Here is a 22,622-nt window from a genome sequence, read left to right on the forward strand (position 1 = left end):
GTGCCAACATTTCATCTAAACCGCCATCCAACAGATTGTATTCCCGAGCGAAAATTATCCGAAGGAAAATTCTCTCGCCCACTCCGCTAACTAAAGGACACTTCGCATCTATTAAAATCCCCGTCCGAGGCTAGAAAAGAAAGAGTCGCGAGTCGCGCTTAATGAACGGCTAACGTGCCGCACACGCGACCACCTTCGCGATAAAATTACCACCCGCGCGACCCGAGGGGGAAGGGGTTGATTAAGTCCGCTCGATCCTGGCTCGATAGGTGCGTTGACACGAGCGTGATGCCGGCGAAATTAGCATGGTCGTATACTTCGTTGTTGACCGTGTCATTTTCGCGCGGCGCGTACGCGCGTATTATCGCGTACGTATATAGAGCGAGCAAACAGAAAACTGTCGCGCGAATGAGCGCGCACGAGCGCAAACGTATGCACGTTACCCCCTGGCCGGTCGCGTCTGTCAACATCACTTTGCGACGTATCCGTCGCGCCTCGATATAACCACGAGGAGGACGAACCCCGCCGGTGGCAGGAAACTAAATTCTCCGAACCAGCCGGCTCGCCCGTGCTGTTGAAGGATATACACCGAGCGTCGCGAGTCGCATCCGGAGCGGCTAGTAGCTTCACAAACCGGGCCGAGTTAATACCTCGCGCGCTGGCGAATTAATACCCGTCGCGATCCGTCTAACCGCGAGAGTGAAATTTCACTTCCGCGCATCGCGGCGAGCTCTCGGACGGAGCGGAATCGCTCCGGAGATTTTCTGCGCGAAAACTCGCACGTCACGCTTCGCCTCGGATAAAGCAGACGTGAGGCGAGAGAGAGAGAGAGAGAGAGAGAGAGAGGACACAGAGAATTTTGTGCGTGGATGAAACTTGTCCTGATCAATCGTGATTGCACTGAAGTGTCTAATCGCGAGAAATATCAATGCATCCCTCTTCCCCTTCTCTCTTTTTGCACGAGCCGATGCGGATTGATCGGTATGCCGGTAAAAAAAATTAACTAGTCATGCCCGACGAGGGTGAAATAGCTCGGCGCGCGCGACTGATGCACTTGCAAAACTTGTTCTCTCTGCGTCTGTGTCTATTGATCTTTATTGAATAGTCGAGGGTGGAAACCCGGCGCTGTTTTCCTCTCTCTCTCTCTTTTTTTGTTCGTTCGGCGTTCGCGGGCGAGACACCTCGAATTTCCAATTCGGATCGATGATTCGGTGTACGTCGCGCGGGCGCGACACACGATAGGACTAAATTTGAAATTCGGTTAATTCACCCATTCGAGCGAGCGAGCGAGCGCGCGCACTCTCCCTCGAATTTACGATATAATTTGTCATTCCGCGGATATAGGGAGGATTACGACCGAGTTAATACCACTGAGCTCGAGTTAACGAGTGCCGGAAAATTCAAAGGGCGTCGATTGTCTCCATCTGCTATTCTGAGAACGACGTTTTGTTTCACGACGCCTACGCGGTGTCTCGAGCAACGCGCGTCCGGACGGCGTACGGCGCAGACCGAGGAAACGTGGTTAGTTATGCGCGCTTGCACGCTCGATCGGGTCGAAAAGAAACAGCGTAGAATGCGTTTCGCCATAGTGAAGAAGTCGCTTTTAACGTCGAGTGCAAAACTCGAGTGTAAAAAAAAAATATTTCTCCCGCCTGGAGTACTTGCCGTGGTCGAGATGCGCCTGAAATATTGCCTGGGCTCCGGTTACGTTAGCGCGCGACCTGCAGCGGTAAATTAATTTAGGAGGCCCGTTAGAGAGCACGTTGTTGTACGGTCGAAGCTATGAGCGACGCAATTTAATGAACGCGAAAAGTGCACGGTTGGCATGAGCATTGTCAGCTATGCAGTCGCCGAATCTGGAACGCTTATTTCCATTCGCGGCGCGGACACAAACGGTATAGCTGTAAACACAGCGATGCAAATAGTAGGGGCGGGTATTAAATATTAGATCGTTCGGGGAATACCGACCGATTTTAATCTATTCAATTTTAATCTATCCACTGCCGATGATTTATCACCGGATAAATATTAGTATTTTTTTTTATATTTGTATCATAGTATGATAGCCTGCTGTATGTGTGCGCATCGACATTCCCTGCCAATATTTGCACGCAACATCGAACGATGCAATTTCGCTCCGTATCGTAAATTCATTGACACACGAACGGCCAACGAATCAATTACGTTGACTAAATATAATTAAATGGAATTAAATATTTAGTAAATTCATTGCGGCTCAAAACGATCAATTCGCGCGCAAAACACGATCCCCTTTGACATTTTAGCCGTTTTTAGGCGAGATACGACGGCAGGAGATACGTTCTCGAGATTTAACAGCTGACGCGTGCTCGCGTTCCATCCTGGCGGAAAAAAACATCGCGCGACGTTATGTATACGTATCCCCGTGTGACCGTTATGGGATTTAAGAGCGTGGAATTTGTGTGGACGCGACGATTTTTTGTAATGCGGTCGCGCGTGTTTCAACGGTCGGTTGGTGATATAAAACCACCGTGGTAATTTCATCAAGATAGACACGTTCAAAGAATTGCTAATAGTTTTGTGGAATATCTACATGATACTCCTTTCGTTATATATATAACGTGTACGAAATGTATATAATCATAAGCATAAAAATATAAAATAAAAAATCTTAGATATGTATATATGCGTATACAAAATAGCAGCATTCTTGTATTTCTTTCGCACATTGTGCAAAAATTTTTCAATTTTTGACAATGGTGTGCACAATTTGCACAAGTCGCAAGTATGTCAAATAGTAACATGCACTTGTCGAAATGATTTGGGCATTACATTGATTGAATCTGTGCAAATATTTATACGAATATTTACATATCTGAATAGTCCCGTTTAATATTTCTATATCCAAATCGAAATGTTGATTTAGCATCAAACTAGCAAATTTCGCTCAATATGATGTCCCCAATTATTTCGAAAGTACAAAAAAAAATAATACAAGTTAAGGTAAACAAGTTAAGGTAAAGTAAAATTCTCTCAGCATTAATATTCGGCCGATTCGCGCATTTAGACTTGAATCATTAGACAATAATCATGCCAGATCTTATTCGTGTATTAAATAAATAATCGAAGCGACCAAAATCTGGCACAATAGCACATACCTCAACTTCTTTCGTCAAAAATCAATACGGTTTATAAATAAGGATGCGAAACAAGTGCGCTCTGTAAGCGCTGAAATTATGCACTCACTACTTCGTTGACTTCGTTGACGTTGAGGTAGCCGTTGCAACCCTCCGCATTCACCCTCAGTTCCAGCTATTGCCTCCAGCTTCTGTCCCACGTCGACCACACTTCACTATTCACACCGCGACGCGGTTGTCCATATCTGAACGCTTTAACGGCGTTCAACGGTTAACGATTTAACTGAGCGGCATTAACACAAACCGCTTTCTATTGTCTTTATAAATATACTCTCATATTTCCAAACTCGTAAAAGATTGCAAAACGCAATTGACGCGTAAGAAATCGCAAATTCACCGTTAATCGTATGTGAAAAAAGCACAAGTTCACGAATCGCGCATAACAGATCACAAATTGAAAGATCGCGATCGCGTCTTCAACGAAATCGAAAAAATACTTCGAGCGAATTACTGCCGAGGAAAACATTTTCCATTTCGCGAATTCTGATTTTTGAAACGGATACGAATATTTGAAATTCAATGGCGATTTTAACGAGATTTATTGATTCGCATTGTTTATGATCTCATTGTAATGGCCACTTTAACAGACCCATGGTCCGAAACATACATACACACACATGTAAAGATCTCGATAACAAAAGCAATAAAAAATCATGATTTGAAGACCGCGAGTAAAGTAAACGTGACGCGCGACTGTACACAATGATGGGAATTTGGTGACGGGCTTGCCAGAGAATTTCCCCCACTACGCACGCACACAGCCAGCTTAGTTCATCCGTGTGAGCTACGCATTTGACACTGTCACATGGCTGGACCGAGCCGGTTATATATGCGTGCATGGTGGAGGAAATTCTCTGGCAAGCCCGTCACCAAATTCGCATCACTGACTGTACATACGAGTAGTCGAATTAAAGACCGATAGCGTGGCTCGCGAAATCTATCGCGAGCGATATTATTACCGCGGCTTAAAGTGGCGCTAATCTGGTGCGCCATAACTCCGTAATAATACTTTGCGAATTTTATTCGACCTCGTACTTATGGTTTGGTCCCCTTGTTTCATTCGCCAGATCACAGCGTGACACTTAGTTAATTTATTTTATTCGTCTTACAAAAGCCAACAATAACATTCAAAATATTTTATATATAGTGGGGAAAAACATATAAAAACGTCGACACATGTAGAAAATAAACATTTCGAAAGAGAATTTAACAATCTCAAGTGAAATTAATCATAAGGCGCTAAACAAGATGCTTGAAAAACACTTAGAAAACGAGAAGGTATATCAAATTGTAGTTTCTATATTAATTTCACTTAACAAGAGACATTAATCCAAACAGTCGATTCACGATTCGGAATGCAAGAATTTATAATTATCCTTTTAATCAAGGACCTTGAATAATCTCACAATTATGAATACCGGCTTTAGAATGTAATGTAAACTCTGTAGTTCTGAAATAAGTCTTTCATCGCGCAACACAATGAGTGTAGTAAGCAGAGTTTAGCTTTTAGCTCTAAAGCTGCAAGTGTAACGTAATTTCTAGCAAAAAGCGTTTCCTGCGTTGCCAAAAGTTAGAACAGCGCTTAAACCTTAAAGATTGAGTCCGATAGTAAGGGAAATGCCTTTTGCCAGAAATTACGTGGCATTTTCAGGTTTATAAAGAGCGAACTGTCAAAGATTTACTGCACCCATTGTGTTTCGGGTCTTAAACCATGACATGAGGAAAACGGCAATAAGAAGTCTTTCGTATAACCTCGAAGAACGAGACTCTCTAGATTCTATAGAGAAACTTCGAAATTTCAGCAAATGCAATTCCTTCGTGCTTTTCGTATTTTTCACGAATTAACGAGAAAATGAGGCTGATAATAAGTACACATCAATTAAACGCCATCCGTCGAAGAGACGAAACGAAGGAAGCGTTCGCGTAGTCGTCGGGTCGCGATCACGGTATGAAAACCGGGCCATGTTTACCGAGGCTTTGATTAAACCCTCGGCACCTTATTGCCGGTAAAAGCGCCGGTGCGCGGTCCCCGAGTAAACTCCGGCGCTCTGTGGGAAGAATGGAACATAAAAGTCCAGTTAGAGGCAATTATAAGCCGGCCGTTAGGCGCGGGCAAAATCGATGATCGCCAGAGGAGCGCGCGCGAGGAAGAGTCTGTATCGCGCGAATTCCCGTCGCGCGGCGATCCGATCGCGTTCCAATTTGTTTCGGCTTGATTCAAATTCGCACACATTCCGACCGTCGTCGCTCCGTACTTCGCATTCTGCTAATTTATCCGGTCGATTTGTCCGCGCCCGGCCTCTCGCCGGGGCGCGAGCCAGGAAAGCGACGCCGCGAGTTGGTTCCGTTGGCGAGCGCGCGCAGAAATTACGCCCGCCGGTTCTGTTTGTCTCTGTTTAACGAAGAGTCAGCTCGCACACAAGTTTCATTGCGAGCTTCTAAAGCCGGCTCAATAATTTCCGCAACTGTTAGAAAATGCCGCGACCTATTCGCACCGGCGGGACTGTCGGCTCTCGGCGAGCTTCTCGGCGAGATGGTTAATTGAAAAATATTCCCTCCGAAGTTTCCCCCTAATTTCGCGCTCTCTGCGACCTGGCCAGGCGACGAAAGGCGGGGGAGGGGGGAGGAGAAAAGAAAATGGGAGGTAGGAGAAAAAGAAAATTATTTTCACGGCGATATTGTAGGATCGGGATCAACAAGTTAATATCCTATCGCTATCGCGATATAACAATAAATTGCTCCGATACATCCCCCGACGATTTTATCTTCCGCCTGGCGATATTGAATAATGTTTACAGCGCAAACATTCATCTCTATTTTCATCACTGCCGCACAGGCGGCGTAGGAAAAATAATGGCACGTACAACGATGTATCATGCAATATTTTTTTCCCTTTTTATAATCCAATAAAAAATTGCGCGACTCGACGTTAACCTCGTGGGCAGCCGAATAAACGTCGGCGGGGGGGGGGAGGGGAAAGGAAATCGCGAGAAGCGACGACGACGAGAAGATACGAGATTTTTCCCGTTTAACGAATAATCGCAATTCACACTGAAATGTAATGTTAGCGTCAGCGCGAGGAGAAAAAGAGAGAGACATCGCATGGCCTCGCGCACCAGTCCGAGTGCTTTCCGAACTTGCTTGTTCGAATTCTATTCGCACGATGACTTCATTATACCTTGAACGCGCGGATATTCAGTTCCAGGGGAAGTTCTTTACCGCGAAATACAGCCGGCGTCGCGCACGGGCGCGCCGGTCCATTACCGCGGTTTGTCGTGTGCCATAAAATTTAACGCGCATCGCGCGCGCGCAGTAAGTGAGGGAATTACTTAAGCGACGATCGCGATACCACCGCTGGTGGCGTTATTATTCGCCGCGAACGATAAGGCTGATTACTTAAGCAACGTGCATGTAAAATTAGCAGCATCCCTCGGCCCCGATTTCACTCTCGCGGAATAGCGGATAGTGACGCGAGAGACGCGGCCGACAAAACGCTTATTCATCTTTCAGCGAATTTAATTTGCTCGAAACGCGTTCCAAAAAGCTCGAGTATTATCGTTCTCCCAATTATTGTCTAAAATTCTCACGTCATGGATTAGTAGGTCGTCCGCCGCAGTGCAGTCGGCGCTGTAAAATGTACAATTAAAAATATAAATGTAAAATTAATTATACAACGCAACGACAGCCGCGCGTTTCGTTAATTTACGTAACACCGATGAAACACAAGCAACTATATACAACAACTCGACATACAGCCGATAGAGAGTCGAAGAAACGCGAATTATAACGAGTGTACGCCCGCAAATTGCACTCGTTATTTCTCGGCGATTCAAACTCGAGTTGAATATTGAAATAACCGAGAAATTGGCGTGGCGGCCGAGCCGCGTTCACAGGTGTGAGACAGATATTCTTTTTCCTTTCTTTTTCCTTGCTTGTTCGCCCCTTTTTCTTTTTCCGTTTCTAAAAAATTCCGTCGATCTGTTGCTGTGTGTACCTTTGAAGAAAAGCGCACAATTGTAATTGTAAAAATATTGAATTTATTCTTGCTTCTAATACCTAATCATTCATATCATACGAGATATGAGTATTGCATATGAAAATCCGAAATGGGCATTCGGAGCGTTGAAAAACAATAACGATCGCAGTAAGGTCAATGGTGGGGAAAACGATGTGTTTACGTTTGGAAGATAGAGACGCGGATTACAAAAACGGCTGTCGCGATAGAGGTAGGCAGTTAGTTAGTCGCTGTTGGACGCCCGAGAGAGACGTGCCGTCACCACTCGTGCAGAAGGTTGGTGAGTGTTAATCAAACCATTGTTTTCTAATGTTCATCGGGTGACCGGGGTCGAGCATTGTTCCCTTACACAATTAGTTGATTTCTCTTAATTCCGAATACCGGTGTCGTCGCGCATTTCCTCTTCGACACCGGTCCGATTCAGATGTTTTCTTGGTCACCAGACCGGGCTCGCCGTGCGTTTTTCCGGCGGAGGGGGGGGAGGGGGAGGGGGCCGGTATGACCTAAGTGATCTGAGTTAGCAGCTGAGAGGGACATCTCGTGCGCTTTCCCTTGGAGATTTCCGACTGCCCGCCAGTTTGGTTCGAATGTGCGCGTATCCATTCGGACCGCTATTTTTAATCAATTATCGCGTGAAGTAATTGCGCGAAAGCCTGACTCGAAGGTGTTCTGGTACTCGGCGCGTCTCCGTATCCCGTTCGACCTCCACCGACGGGCGTCTGAATTATATTATCGTTCTGCTGTCTATTGTTTTTTTCTGTGTTTATCAGCTCGAACTGCTCGTCTATTCATTCGGCTCTTAGTGTATATGCATAAGGCAAATAAACAAAAGAAGGAAGGTCGTGTCTATAGGGACTCCCTCCCATGTTATTTATACATCCTATACGTTACTCTTACACAAGCGTGCCGGTCGAAGACCGTTTCATGGAAACTTTGAAGCAAACTTTGCGCAACTATCATCCGCCCAGGCTAACGGTAATTCGTTGGAGACGCAATTAAGCGAGTAGAGCATGCGGCATGCGCGCGCAAAATTATTCGAATAATGGATATCTATGCGAGATTTATAGGTTCAACGTCGCACATCCGACTCCTCGGCCGATAAGCCGAAAATTATTGCCCACCGCGGCGCGACCGCTACGCGCACGAACAACAACACGCAGAATTATTAGCAATTGCACAGAGTGGCTTACCCGTAATTCTCGCCAGATATTTACGCGCTTGACACTCGTTGCTCGATTATTGTTGCCCGCGTAAACGAGATTCGTCGCCGAGTCGAAAGCCGAGTCGAGTGCCGCAGGGCGAGTTCTCCGCGTACATCGCTCGACGTTCCTTCCCGACGTTCGAAACGAGAGAAAAGAAAGAGAGGAAAGAAATCACATTTACGAGCAAATGGACGTGGCCCATCAAGAGAGAGATGTAATAAGGTCACCGCGAGAGTGTTTACGACATCGTTCCCTCTCGGCGCATACGTCACCGGGCGCGCTAAAATGCGCGGCCGTGGTATTAACGCGTCGACGGTAACGAGGTTGGTGAGTTACTTTCCCGAAAAACGGCGGACGGCGCGTCGACGACATGGACTTTCCCCGGAGGATCGTGCTGTCGAAGTGCGGCCTAAATATAGCCCGGGCTATTTCGACCGCTCCGCGCCGAAGGTGTCGGCCGTGTAAAAGCGGGAAAAGCGGGGAAACGCGGTCGCGGATGGGGCGCAGGCGGTTCGTCCTCGTTATTTATTGTCATCGTATGCGGGCAGGTGTCTCCTCTTCGAGATCTATAGTGCTCCCAGGCGGTCCTGCTCGCGCGTCCCCAGGACCTCTCCTCTTGTCGTCAAGTGTCGCGACAATAGCGGCCGCTCTCTTTCTCTCCCTACCTAGGTGACTTGTTGACACACGTGTGCCGCGATCGGCTATCGCATCGGGCTGTCGACTGCGACACACAGGCCGTCGTTATTAAGTATCTACGTGTATCCTCTGTGTATTTTTCACATGTACCATCGCAGCCGACTCCTGCGTCCGATAAACTGGGAATTATGGCCCTCGCAGACGCCACGGACGCGAGTAACGCGTGAAATCGTTGGCAATTGTAGAATTATTGGCGAGCGTGGAAATTTCAGATGTAGGCCGTCAGATTTTACCACGGTTACCGGTTGCCCGACTGAGGCACCAAGAACGTCCAATTTGCGAAATATTCCTCATCCCCATTGACGTGTTTTTTCCAAAAAAAGAATTATATCCTCACAAATTGCGTTTACAGTGTTTTCTTTCTCAGAGCTCAGATTTTCCAAGTTTTCAAATCCGACTATCTCTTGGAGGAACAATAGGAGATAAAAGTCCCAGATTTAATAAGACTTATCTCCGCCGACTGAAATTACTCCTCCTCATCTATACTCTCGATACCGCGAAAGCCGATCTCGCGGAATCTCGCGGTGGATCGTCGATAATGAGGGCCGGTTTTATTCATCGATTCCGGAATTGTGTGGGGCGCGGAGCAGGACGCCAATCAGCGGGCCGGCTCGAGCGTACACTTTGCGTACGCGGGCGGACTGCGAGCGTGGCTCGATTATTCGGCATGGCAAGACACGACGCAGAGAGAGAGGACCTTCGAGATCGAGAAGCGAGGGCCGCGTTGTATGGCTGCGCGTATCGTGTTCTCCGGTCTCTGTTTTCGGGAATGGTAACTCGATGTGCAAATACAGGGTTTCCGGGTGCAACGATCCCGCACGTGCTCGTGTGCACGCGTGCGTGCGTGCGTGCGTGCGTGCGTGCGTGCGTGCGTGCATACGTTCGCAGTCCGAGCGTTTCGCCCGTATCTCGCCTGGCCGTGCATCGATCGGCTCGGGCAGATTTTCTCGCGCTCTCTCCTCTCTGCCTCTCTCCCTCTTGCATTATGCACCTGCTTTAGAGCGAGCGCCACACCGTCCAACTTCGACACGGCGTAATTACTCGGCACGATAGTCGCGCGCGATCCGAACTTGCCCCCCAAGTCGGCTCGTAGCAGTCATTAGTCGCGGATTATTAACTGATAGCGTGTCGCCGAAATTCACGGAGAGGATTATCATCCGCAGCTTCTGCTGCGACTCGGAACTTCGACCGCGATGTCGAATGCACCCGAGACACCTTCGCTGAGAGCGCTTTGATCGTCTTCTTCTCTACCTGCTTTAGCGAGCGCACGATCGCGGAAGCTAAGAGCGGATTATCGTATTAACGTCCGAACGTCTGTTCGAAGTCGAAGTCGAGGTTATGAGGTAAGTCGTGCTCGAGTATCCGCTTCGCGCATTAACATTAAGATAGCGGCAGTGCATCTTCATTGTTGCACTTGCTGCATCATCATTGTCGTCGTCGTCGTCGTCGTCGTCGTCATCATGGCGCTCTCATCGTGACATCTTTACGGCGGCACTAGGCGAAACCTGATAAGAGCGGTGAGACAGTAAAGAAGATGAAGTGCACGACCGTTAAGATATCTCTCTAGAGAGAGAGAGATATATATATATATATATATACACAATGGGGCGCCTGGAGCAAAAGAGGGCGCAACAAGAGGATATACTCGCGCCCCGCTGTTTTCACAGGCGCGAGAGAAAAAGAGCGGGGGATTTTCCTAAAAACTGTCTCCGCTGCGCATCGAATAAAGCTGCACGTCGATGACACGCTGGCAAACGTCGAGAGAGAAGAGGAGCAGAGGAAAGATCGAAATTTCGCGAAGAGAATCGAGGAGGAATTTTCTCAAAGAGAGGGGGAGGGTTCGCCGGTTCGGGAAGCAGGGTTGAGTTTCACGGACCCTATCAGGAACGTTGTAAAAATTCTACAGACGATTAATACGCCGTCCTCACGGCGCGAGCGAGTGTCGTAGAAAATCCTATAAGCGCCATAAGCCAAGCTCATCCGCCGCTTTCGCTTCTCGGTGTCGAAAGCCTTAAGCGCTCCCGTCTCGTGACTCACATCGACAGCCTGGCACTTAAGAATACAAGCGCCGCTCTTTTTCGCCCGCGAGCCCGAAGGCTCTCTTAAGAGACAGGGCCCATCGGCTTCGTGCACATCTATATGTATCGGCTTCGTCGCCGATGACATATCATCGCGGGACCGCGATCGAAGCTCGGTCGGTGCGCGCGTGCGGTGGCGGCCAGACGCGCGCATTATTAATGCGCGAAGTTTCACAATCTAAGTCCAGTATTCCGAAAATTAGACCAGGACGCGCATATATCCGCCGTCGGGCCACGGTAACAATAATGTTCGAGGAGATCAAATCGAGGAGGATAAAGAAGAGCCCCGCGGCGATGCCGCGGTGTCGAGAAAAAGCGTATTAAGGAGTTAACAAATACAATACTCGAAGAAGGATATTTCCACTTTTGGTGGGACTACGCAATATAAGAGCGGATCTGCTTTTCTTTTTTACCCTCGAGACACAAATTTGCCGTGAGCTCTGAAACTTCGATTACTCCGTAACACCCGGGGAAGCCACAGATACTTCGTCTCTCTTGATTCGGGGCTGAGTGCGGCGCGAGTGGAGAGAAATTGCGAGCGTTTCGATATTGCTCGCTCAGGGGTCCGCGTAATTCATCTGTAATCCTCGACGAAAGTGAGGCGGATCTCCGGTTTTCTGTCCCGGAGAACGAGCGCGCGCGACGCTGGCGGCGCGCGCACGGACATGTCGGGCAAAATGGGTTAATAAAGCTCACGGTGTCATTTCTACGCGCGAGATGGGCTCGGTCGCGGAATAAACAATGCCCGGCATTCGCGGAGGATCCCCGCGGATTAACGTTCCGCAGTACCAATAAAGCGGAGTTACCGGAGACCGTTATACACGCTAGACAGACGGCGGAAATACCGTAGATTCTCCCTCCGCTCCAGCTCCTCTTCCAGATCTCTCTTCGGATGAGAGGGGGAGAGAGAGAGAGAGAGAGGCCGCCTTTTATTTTCATTGCCGCCAGGAAAAATTACGCGGTCGACGCGCTATTTTTACAACGCATCCTCGCCCATACCACGCAACTCGCACTTACTCTCAGACGAAAAGCGAGGGAGGAGGCCCGCACGCTGCCGAACGGTAGCCCCATCGAACGCTGAATATATGCCCTTCCGATTCTCAAGCTGAGACAAGCGACGTTACACGTCGCACGCTCGCATGAGAGAAATGGAAATTGGAATTAAACGAGCATACCTAATTAATCGTCTATGCGCCCGGAACGAGGCCCCAGGGTGAGAAGCGATGGCGATCGATGATCGTCCTAAGTAACCAAATTTAAGCGCTGGCCAACACGTCGCATTGTTATCGGTACAGACCGCGTTGATAATTACCTTCGTTAACGAAGAGAGGCCATTTTCCCATCGAAGTCCCGTGAGTGTATTTTAACGACTGCATTGACATGTAAATTCTTGAGCGCGCGCTCGATATCGCTCAGGAATCTCATTCCCGAGATCGTTTGGGAGATCGATCCCGATCGATAGATCGGTCGATCGGATTGCAAAGGAGGAGGAGGAGGAGGAGGAGAAACGTGGTGCGCTGAGGTCCGTAAAAGCTCCGCGCACGATTGCGGCTAGGAAGACCTGCCACGAGACGATCGCCGTTGGGGCGGAACGCGAATCGGACGCGACGTTATATATACTTACGCGTCCGGTTATTAATGGACATTCATCAGAGGAGCTTATTTGACCAAGCGCGATGCTCCCCCCAAGGCCCGTTGATTTACGACCCGCATAAACGCAAATCGAATCTATCCATCGCGCCACCGCCGACCGGAATCCTCGGCGAGGCTCGCTTCACGCGAGCCGTGCGTCTGAGGCTTGCCGAGGGTTCGCGAATGACGATGATCGTACGTCGCGGGTCGATACCGCAACTGCGACGATGACTTCGGTGTTTCATTATCGCATATTTTTAGCTCGTTACTCTTTAAATACTTCAGCGTTGTTGTTTTTCATCAAAGGGAGATGTGATTTGAAAAGCTTCGGTGGTGCACGAACGGCGAAAATGATAGGCTGGTAAGAACCGTCGCTGGATTTTGAGCCGATCATAATTGAATTTTTAACTCGATATTTTTGTCTGCAGAGGAAACAAGAGAGAAGGGGGCAAGGAGTTCGGAGCGATTTTTACCAGAACGAAATATTTCGGGTAATATTATATTTCGAGGATCTAAGTATTCCAATGACTCGGAGCTTGACATTGGCGCCAAGAATTTAATTATACGAAAAGACAAAGAGAGAGAGAGAGAGAGAGAGAGAGAGAGAGAGAGAGAGAGAGAGAGAGAGAGAGAGAGAGAGAGAGAGAGAGAGAGAGAGAGAGAGAGACAGACGTCTGCGAGACGTATCTGCCTTCGCGGCGTTATCCGCTCTTGAATATGCAAACGCTACTCCGCTTAACATGCGAAGAGCTCCCCCTACGGTCGATCGCGTCTCGGATACGCACCGTTGCCTGCACCGGGTGTACCTGCAACACTCGCACACGTGCCTGCAACGCACTCGCACACGGTTTCGCGATAAAACGGCGTTTGTTCGGTGACCAAGCACCGTGCGCGCGAATACATCGAAAGATTTTGATAAACGAAACGTCGCGCGGGTAAAATCGCCAACATGCGTCGGATTTTTTATACTAAGGACGACGATATTATTTTACGATCATCCTTCGATTAAATGATCCAGTCTCTCTTCATTTCCTCGAAATTCGTATCGCGACTATTTTTATCGAATGCGTAACAGGGAATTACTGGGAACGTTAAAAATAAAATCATAAATTAATCAAATGGTCCCCGCCAATAGAAAAGAAACGTTCCACAAGTGGGACAAAAGAAACGCTGAGGGATTAACAATGTTTGGATTTTACGAAGACCTGAATCCGCATCTCGGGAGATGGAAAGAGCAGATAATTTCGTTCTACATCTTCGAGAGAGAGAGAGAGAGAGAGAGAGAAAGGGGGAAAGGAGGATGAAGGAAACGTGTCGCGCCAGGACGACGTACTTTTACCCCCGGGTCGCGGAATTAATTGTTCTCTCATTCCGACATATGGAGGTAGGAAATTACTATTCAAATTAACGATCCATACTGAATATGTCTCCTCATCGGTGCTGATGTAGCCACGAGAGAAGGAGGAGAGAACACTCGGTGATCCGCGCGCGGACGTACATTTCTTACGGACGGCACGTGCATTCGATTACCGACACGTCGATTATGCCGGCGCGGACGAGACGATTGATCGGCACCGGAAGGGCAGATCATTAATTCGAAGGTGGTTAATCGCTGGAGATCACCGTTGAACACGGATTCGCCGGTCGGAAAGATCGCGACTTCCGGGGACACCCTGTACAGCCGCGTATGCGCGCGTATCCGTGCGAGTGGACTTTTCGGGGTTGTGTGCCGCGTAGGAGGGGTGGCCTCTCGTAAAAGCGCTCGTAATCGTTCTGTCTGTATCAGGCCGTACACGCGATCCGCGGATTAAAATTAACAGCCGCTCGGCGTATATTGATTGCACGCTCGCTCTCTCACCTTGACACCGGGAGGTAGGTGTAGGTTCGTTCGTACGCGCTCGTACGTTGCTTCGTTCCTCCGCAGACGACTGCTGCACGCGAAGGAGGTTTCCGAGGGAGAGGAGCTCGACCTCGACGCAACACGCCTCTCCTCGCTCTCTCGGCATTGAACCTTCGCGCAAATAGCGAAATTAGACGCCGCCGCCGCCGCCGTCGTTGTTGGTCGTCTATCCGTGTCGGATCGTTGTATTTTATGCGACCTCGCGGCAGACACTTTGCGAATATTAAGCCGAAAGCCGAGACTTAACACTGTTAGCGTACCATTGTAAAACTCGACGTACACTCGAAAATGCGAACAGTCGCTTCGCGCGACTAATTTCCTTCCGTGCGAAGGTAACGTCTGATGCACGATTTCATGCCTTCCGACGTGCGACGTGTTGTTGACTGGCACATTCAGCTCACTGCCGAATCGCTGCCGTGCATTGGGGAGACCTGTGCGGCGAACCGAGCTGTCTGCAACGTCGTCGGCCAGCGTGCATGTCGAGAGAGGTATGAAATCGCCCATCGTGTGACGCTAACTTTATCTACGGGCCAGACGAAAATTCAATTACAAGATGACCGTGTAGCAGACTTGTACGCAGTTGCGCTCTCAGTTATCTCAAACGAGACCTTCAGATTGCTAAACGAAGGTCTAGATGAAGGTTTTCAGCTGTGTGATAACAGAGACATCGCTCCCTCCCGAATTGTGCGTCTTCCTCTGCTCAGTTAGCCTGAGATTTTTTTCTTCCTGTGTACGGCACCGGCGGCGACGCGTTTCTCGAATTCTCCAGTCGTCCTTGACAATCGCACTTGGGGGAGTAATATCATCCTGTGCGTGGGCGAGCGAGCATCGGACTAGTCTGGCGCGATAGAGTCGATACCGTAGAGACTCTATCGTAGGATATACCGGGTATCGCCGAGTGTCCATTCCGCTCGAAATTGGAAACGCTCGTCGAATAAGGATCCCGCCCACCCATAAGGATCAGAGCCAGAACTCGCGGACTTTCGGCGCGGACTCGCGTGACGTCGGTGACTCTTGACGCTGCGCGAAACACTTTCCCGACGGCCATTGTGAAAGTAGCTGCTATATTATCTTGTTTGTCCCGAAGCGGCGTGTTACAAGATTAGAGTGAGAAACTATCCTTCATCTCACAGATGTGTAGGCGCTTTTATGTATTAGAGACTCGCAAAAGTCCATCCCTTTGTCGATGACCTTGTTGGCTCAAAGGACCAGGAGTCTTAAAGGATTGTCGGATCCTGCCTCTGCAAAGGCGCAAAGGATCTTTGCAGAAGCAGGATCCGACAACTTCACTTATCAGTGGAAATCCTTCTTTTCTCTGCCAAGCCAGAAAGTGCCTTTCTGGTAAGCCAGAAAGTGTAACGATGGCAAATCATTCGTTCGCACACGCACAGTTTCGTTATTATTGCCGAAGCAAACACGGCTGAAAAAGCGGCGAAGTATCGCCGCAAACCGCCTCGCAGGTGGCAAAGACGCATCGCCTCATATTTAATCCGCCGTATTTTCTATCTATTCTATGAATACTACAGAGTTCATTTCGAAGATCCTCGCTAAACGCCGGCCGCATCACGCATCCCCATCCCGTTGAAATTTATACGCCGCAAGATTGGACTTACATCTCGCTTTTGAAACAAACGGCTTCTATCTCTCGTCGCCACACACGCGCGCCCGCCGTGTCTCGGGTTCTGAAATTGCGCACTCTGGAGGGCGTGAGTTTTTCCCGCCATTGCGGCGTTTATCGTTCTACAATTTATGACGTATGACGGAGAAACAAAGAGAGAGAGAGAGAGAGAGAGAGAGAGAGAGAGAGAGAGAGAGAGAGAGAGAGAGAGGGAAGAAAGGAAAGAAAGCGTGTAGCTGCGGAAAGAGAATCGGTCACCGCGACGTAATTCAGTCGTCGGACCCAGCGATGGCGATCTCGAGAGCTCCGGTGTTACGCGTAAGTTACCGCGACACACGGCCGAGACGTCGCACAGTCGCACAGTCGGCTTCAGCGCTATACATCGCGCGGATCGTATGTGCCGTTCCAGACAGCCTTTAGATCGTCTCGCATATTTTATTCAACCGTGGCGCGCATTCCGCCGGCTGAACACGCTCCGGCCGTTCGGAGGAGCGACTGTATGCGCATACGGGAGTCCTTATGCGGGACCGAAGGCTCGCGGAAAGAATCCTTCCGGCATCGTTAATGAAAGAGAGAGGGAAGGAAAAAGTATGACCCGTCGTCCGCGGGAGAACCCTTTTCCCATTCCGGGGAATTGGCCCCGCGCGACTTTTCAACCGCCGCGTCGGCGATGCGGCGAAAAACTGTTGCTCTCGTGCACTCGCGTTTCGCGACAGATGCAAATGCATCCCCCGCGCGGGGATGAAATATGCATCCGGGATGGGCTGCTCGCGAGGGCGAGCCTCGTGTTTGCCAGTGCGCGCGACGACGAAATTGAATCCCGATTCTAATAGACGGCGGCGCTTCGTTTATTTAAGCTCGATGCAAGGTGTTGCGCGGCACCGTTGCATTTCCATTTCCAATTTCTAAGGAGGGTGGGAACAGCAGACGACGGGGAATTGTACTTCAATGCGTTTCTTGTCGCACGTGTCGCCATACATTCGACATTAAGTGCGCTTCGCTATCCTCGTGAGCAGGAACTGCATTGCAAGTATTTTTGTAAAAGAAACGATTACCTGGAGACAGCGGGAGTCAGAGAGAGGAGGAGGGGAGAGATAAAGGCCGGTTTTTATACGGCGATTTAGCGTGTGGCGAAAAAAGGAGAATCAGCGAGCTTATTTCCGGAGCGACTTTACAAAAACCGGTAAAAACGTCCGCTGAAGTGATCATCACGTTGGCACTGGCGCTTTAACGGCGGAACCGACGTTTTTGCTTTTATTTTGCTGCCGCTGTCACGAACACAGCATCGCGCGCGCTCCGTCAATTTTTCGAGCGCCAGGGACGGCAAAGAGCCGCGGGGTGTATCAAGTAGCGTTTTCGCTCGGCAAATCACTGCGCGACGAGTATTCGCGAAATTGCCGACCAAATCGGCGAAATCGGAGTGTATACACCGCGCGCGCACGAGAGAGAGAGAAGAGAGCTATCCTCTCCCCCTTTCCCTCTCTCTCTCTCTCTCTCTCTCGCGGGGCTTTCCGAAATTTGACCGCGCTCGCCTACGCTTCCGGCGACCAGCTACCGGTTCAGGTCGTTCAATGGTGAATTTATACGGGCCGAGAGGGGGTGGAGGGCTATTATTCCCGGGCGCAACTTTCGGGAACGATATCCGATTGTTAGCCTAAGAGGATGATCCGCAAATTCTTTCCGAGAAAAGTAATCCGTCGATGAAAAGTACCAGAGAATAAGAACATTCCTCTTTTCTCCTTGTCGTTTCAGGTCTCTACTTCCCGCAATCGAATCTGACGCTGAGGCTACCGTACTTGGCGCAACACGGCGCGGCAGTCTTGCCGCGGGTGAAGTTGGTCGACCTGAGGACTCTCCGCGACGACTCCACGACGCCGAAAAACGTAGAGTATCGACTCAGAACAGACCCGCAGAACTTCGCGATCCAGCAGGAGAACAGTAGCAATATCGTGCTGCAGAGCCTTCCGGTGAATGGTGGGTGAATTTTTATTAGCGCGGGGGCGACCGGAATTTCGTCAAATTGCGTCGCAATAAATCGCAAGACGTAACGCGTAGCCCTGGCCGGGCACGTTACATTTTTCATCGTTGCGTTGTTTTTCCGCAAGGCACCGGCTCTATCATCGTCGAGGCGAGCGAGACGAGTTTCGACAAGGCGGTGCTCGATATATTAGTGCAACCAGTGGCAGTAACGACGAAAACGATCGATTGTACGGACTTTTTGCAGGTAAGTCGTCGTACGTCGAGCTTCTGCTCTCTCCGAATATCTCGTGTACTCGCATAGAAAGTTTCCACGATTCTGCCGGATGCGGCGTATAAGCCCCGATTAGAATCCCCATTCTTATTTCGTGCGGGTTTTCTATCTAAAATCGAAACCAGAATATATTATGCGGAAACTCGCATATTTTTTGCAGTCGGTATATTTTTACGGTATCAAAGAGGAATCCTACTTTGTGATGCCAATATTATACTCAATAGAATAAAAAATGAAGAATCAAATTTTAATGAAGAGCAAAAAATTACCGACACTACCAACTCTGAAGCCCCCGCATAGAGTCGCGTATCTGAAATGTTATATTTTTAGTCCGAATCTATGTGAATTTCAGAAAATCGGACCAAATACCAATTAGATATCGAGAAATTTTCTATGCAGGTAATTCGTATTGCGAGATATTGAAAATCGATTCGGGCTATCGGAGAATTCTACGACAACGTGCATCACCGCGATGCATTTGAGTGATATACCACGATCTCGACGATCGTGAAAATCACTTTGACACTTGGGCAAAGATAATCGATCATTAATGGGGTTAACACGTCGTGACATATTTTACCCGAGGCGTGCGTTGCTCCACAAGGTTTCCAGTGTTGCAGGACATGTGCTTTTGGAACACGTCCATATACAAGATTTACGAGAATCAACCGGTCACCATGATTGGCACGTTCGGTCCGGAGGCGTACGGCTACGTGTGCCCCGAATTCAACGTCACCAGATATGAGTTATTGAACGGCAAGTATCTCCGGTAACACACCTTCGTTTCCCTTTCTTTCTCCCGTGGATTTGCGGTCCACGCGCGCGTGATTTTCAAGTTGCTTCGCGCTGTCATCGCGCATGATCGACGACCCCGACCGCGAAGCCGACTTCTCGCGCGCAACTTTCCGAGAGATCGTCCAGCATAACTGGCGAAATGAACTGGCGCGGGCATTTCGGGATTTAGCAAATAAGGTCTCGCCATCGGATGCTCCTCGCGGCGGATTCGTTCCTGTTGATGAATCGGCGCTCCAGTGCCCTTCGCCGAGGTGTCTCATCGGCTTTCTGTTTGCAAGATATATAAATCTCTCGGTTTGAAGATCGAGCATTTTTCACTGACAAAGCCCGGACGGCGAGCAACGCGAGCGGTGATTGATCGAGCTCAGTTGAACGTGAAATACGAATAAATTTATCGGCGCGTATCCACCTGCGCGCGCGGCGAGCGCGTGATGCCGAAAAGCTGCACCATCGCGGGCTCGGCCGACAGCGAGAGAGCTGTCGTTATTAAAATTCGCCGAGAGAGGATGTCGTTACCCTGTCCGTGACATAATACGTACAACAACGGCAACTCCCGGCTTTTTTTGTGCGCGAGCAGCCATACATCAAATTCCCGGGCCCGCTCCTCCGCGGCGTTTTGAATTTTATTTTTCCGCCGTTGAATACAATTGAAGAGCCAGCCATCGGGAAAATGTTGCGCGCGCTATATTTCATACGCGACGTTTCCGCGAGAAAGCGTCAGTTGAAAAATAACGGGATACGCGACTATTAAATTCCTCCAGGTAACACAACGAGGCGAGCCGCGGCTCGCGCTCGTCGCAAACGACGTCGCAAAGCGCTTCCTGCCGCGCGGATGAAATGTCGACTGCGCTTTTCCGCCAGATTGCAGATTCGGCCGGACATTCGCAACACCGTCGTTCCGGGAACCTCCTCGATTATGTTAATCAGTGCCGGCGAGATGCCCGGGCGGGGCTGTTACGGCTCAATTTTCCGTAGCGCCGTACCGAACGCTGTCATTGGAGCAACCGATATCGCGAGAATAACGGGCAAGGATCCGTTCTCGTTCTTCCAGGAACGAAGTACTTTCACGCCGTCGACGGTATGCTGTTCGCGAACGCGTCCTTGGACCGGGACATCCTGGACACATCCGTGCCTCACATGACGTCCGCGAACGCGTCCTTGGACCAGAACAATCTGAGCGGGCCCGGACCTCTCGTGATGGTGGAGGTGAACTGTGTCATCTGGGAGACGAGCGGCCGACAGTACACGCAGACGAAAGTCATCGCCATCGACATCCTGGATGAGGACGACAATCCTCCTTCCATGCAGGGCAATAATTCCATCGTAAAAGAACTCGAAGACTTCAGCACGGTGAGTAGATCGATTTGCGGGTGTATCGTTGAATGATCGAGATTGTGACCGGGACTATTGAATTAACGCCCATTGTGCCCGCCCGAGTGGCTCGAAGTCGATTAACTTGCCGTTGTCGAATCGAAGTCGGGGGGTCCGCCATCCGCGACGGCGTAAACTCGTCGTTCGTCTGTATCGTGGCTCCTACACACTTGTAACACTCGACGTTCAGTCGTCCGGGGCAGAATCGAGTCTCGAGTGCGGACGATTATTTTCCCTCGTGGAACAGTCGGAGGAACGAGAGCCGGGAATATTACAGGGCAGAATTTTAACGTTGGTGAAATATTGATATTCTTGCACCGAGAAAGCTCGGCCGGGCTAAGAGATCTACTCCGTATCACTCCAAACATTCGAAGGGAAGTGTGGGAAACTGCGTACAGTTCACGTGCAGTGTAAATGTTCATGTCGTGCAGTTAGAAAGACACTCGGAATTAACTGTTAATTAATTGCCGTGAAATGCCATAATAAAGTTGGATTTCGGTATGAATATAATATCCCAGCTGCGCCGAGATTCCCTCTGTGCGGGAATATTAATTTGATTCCAAAATCTCTCGCCATAAATGCAACATGTGTAAAACAAGTGTGAGCGTAGACGAAGCATTAATATCTCAGGCTTATGTAGAAACGTGATTTTCTTTCGCGAATATTCCAACTCGACAGAGCATTTTTCAAATGGTGACAAAAACGAAACAGACTCCCATCGAGAACATCGATCGCTTCCCGATCATCCGTAAATATTAACACCGGCAGATCCAGATATAAGGATACAGGCAAGAATCGCAAGCAAGTAAAGCAACCTGGTCCGCGTGCAAAAGACGTCTGTTCGCGTTACACGCGTTACGGCGAGCTGCGTGTCGCGTTTGACGCGCGTGCCCGTACAATTCCAGCAGGTCCTTATCCCTCCGGCCGACGCGTCTCACTCGGTTGCTTCACACCCGGAGCGTTTTATCCGACGAATTTCAGAGTGTTTCCCCGCGGACGAATCTCGTTTCTCAACGCGCGCCACGTCGGAAGCGAGAGACGACTTAATCACGCGCTCATTGTTCGCGTAATTACCGGCGCTGCTGTTTTGAGCGGCGCGCCGGTAATAATAAAAAGGAAGTGCGACGAGCCAGCCACAAAAGACGCGCGCGCGCGCGCGCGCGCGACGAAGGATACCGAGGGACAAGGCGAGAGGAGGAGTTTCTCCTCGACTAATCCTGATTAAACCCCGGGGTGCCTCGTTTTCCGACGAAAGCGCCGAACTTCCTCTCCCCCCGCTTTGCGCTCTTCGCCAAACGTCATTCTTTGTCTTTCTTCTTTCCTCTTTCTCTCTTCCTCACCCTCGCAGCCGTTACATCTCTCATCGTTCGTATCCTGGTTTCCATGAAAAACGAGATTATATTGTTATATCCGGGCGTCGAGACACCTGAGGAACTTCCGCGAAAGTCGGAGACTTAATGGGCGAAGTTCGAACGCGCGATCGGTTAATCGAAATCCCGTCGCGTCGAATCGCGAAGCGCAGTGAAAAGACTCGAAACTCAGCATCCCCAGGAGCAACTCGACGGTCCTCTTGGCTGTCTTACCCTCCTTGACGAGAACCAATCAGAGTTCAGTCAGAGACTACCGATCGCCGGGACGTCTTTTCCGAAGCAATAACGCGAACACCGATTATCGAGCACGTACATCTAAGAAAAAAAAAAGAAGAAAGAGCGCCGTGTATTTACAATCCTGACACTTCGAAATCTCCTCCAGCGAAATTCCGCTCGAAAACTACCACCGAGTCACTCGAGCGAGTCATTCGAGCGATTCGCCCGTCATATGGCGTGAAATCTCCGCTCTGAATCGCCGAGCGAACCTTCTCTCAGTCGAAATTAAAGAGCGAACCTGA

General features: G+C 49.5%; 1 protein-coding gene across 2 annotated transcripts in view; it reads left to right on the forward strand.

Moving 5' to 3' along the window:
• Ret (protein kinase receptor Ret oncogene) overlaps positions 1-22,622 on the forward strand; it is a 64,939-nt gene that overhangs the window by 19,150 nt on the left and 23,167 nt on the right. The window contains exons 1-5 of one of the 2 annotated variants that reach the window (XM_019842211.2): positions 7,315-7,471; positions 18,070-18,291; positions 18,423-18,541; positions 19,189-19,324; positions 20,415-20,713. In XM_019842211.2, coding sequence (XP_019697770.2) covers positions 7,330-7,471; positions 18,070-18,291; positions 18,423-18,541; positions 19,189-19,324; positions 20,415-20,713 — 918 coding nt within the window. In that variant the 5' untranslated portion in view covers positions 7,315-7,329. Of the gene's footprint in view, positions 1-7,314; positions 7,472-18,069; positions 18,292-18,422; positions 18,542-19,188; positions 19,325-20,414; positions 20,714-22,622 lie in introns of those variants that run through there. The other variant, XM_011137563.3, reaches the window with a different exon arrangement.

Source organism: Harpegnathos saltator, unplaced genomic scaffold (genome assembly GCF_003227715.2).
Source record: "Harpegnathos saltator strain DR-91 unplaced genomic scaffold, Hsal_v8.6 scaffold343, whole genome shotgun sequence".
Classification (NCBI taxonomy): Eukaryota; Metazoa; Arthropoda; class Insecta; order Hymenoptera; family Formicidae; genus Harpegnathos; species Harpegnathos saltator.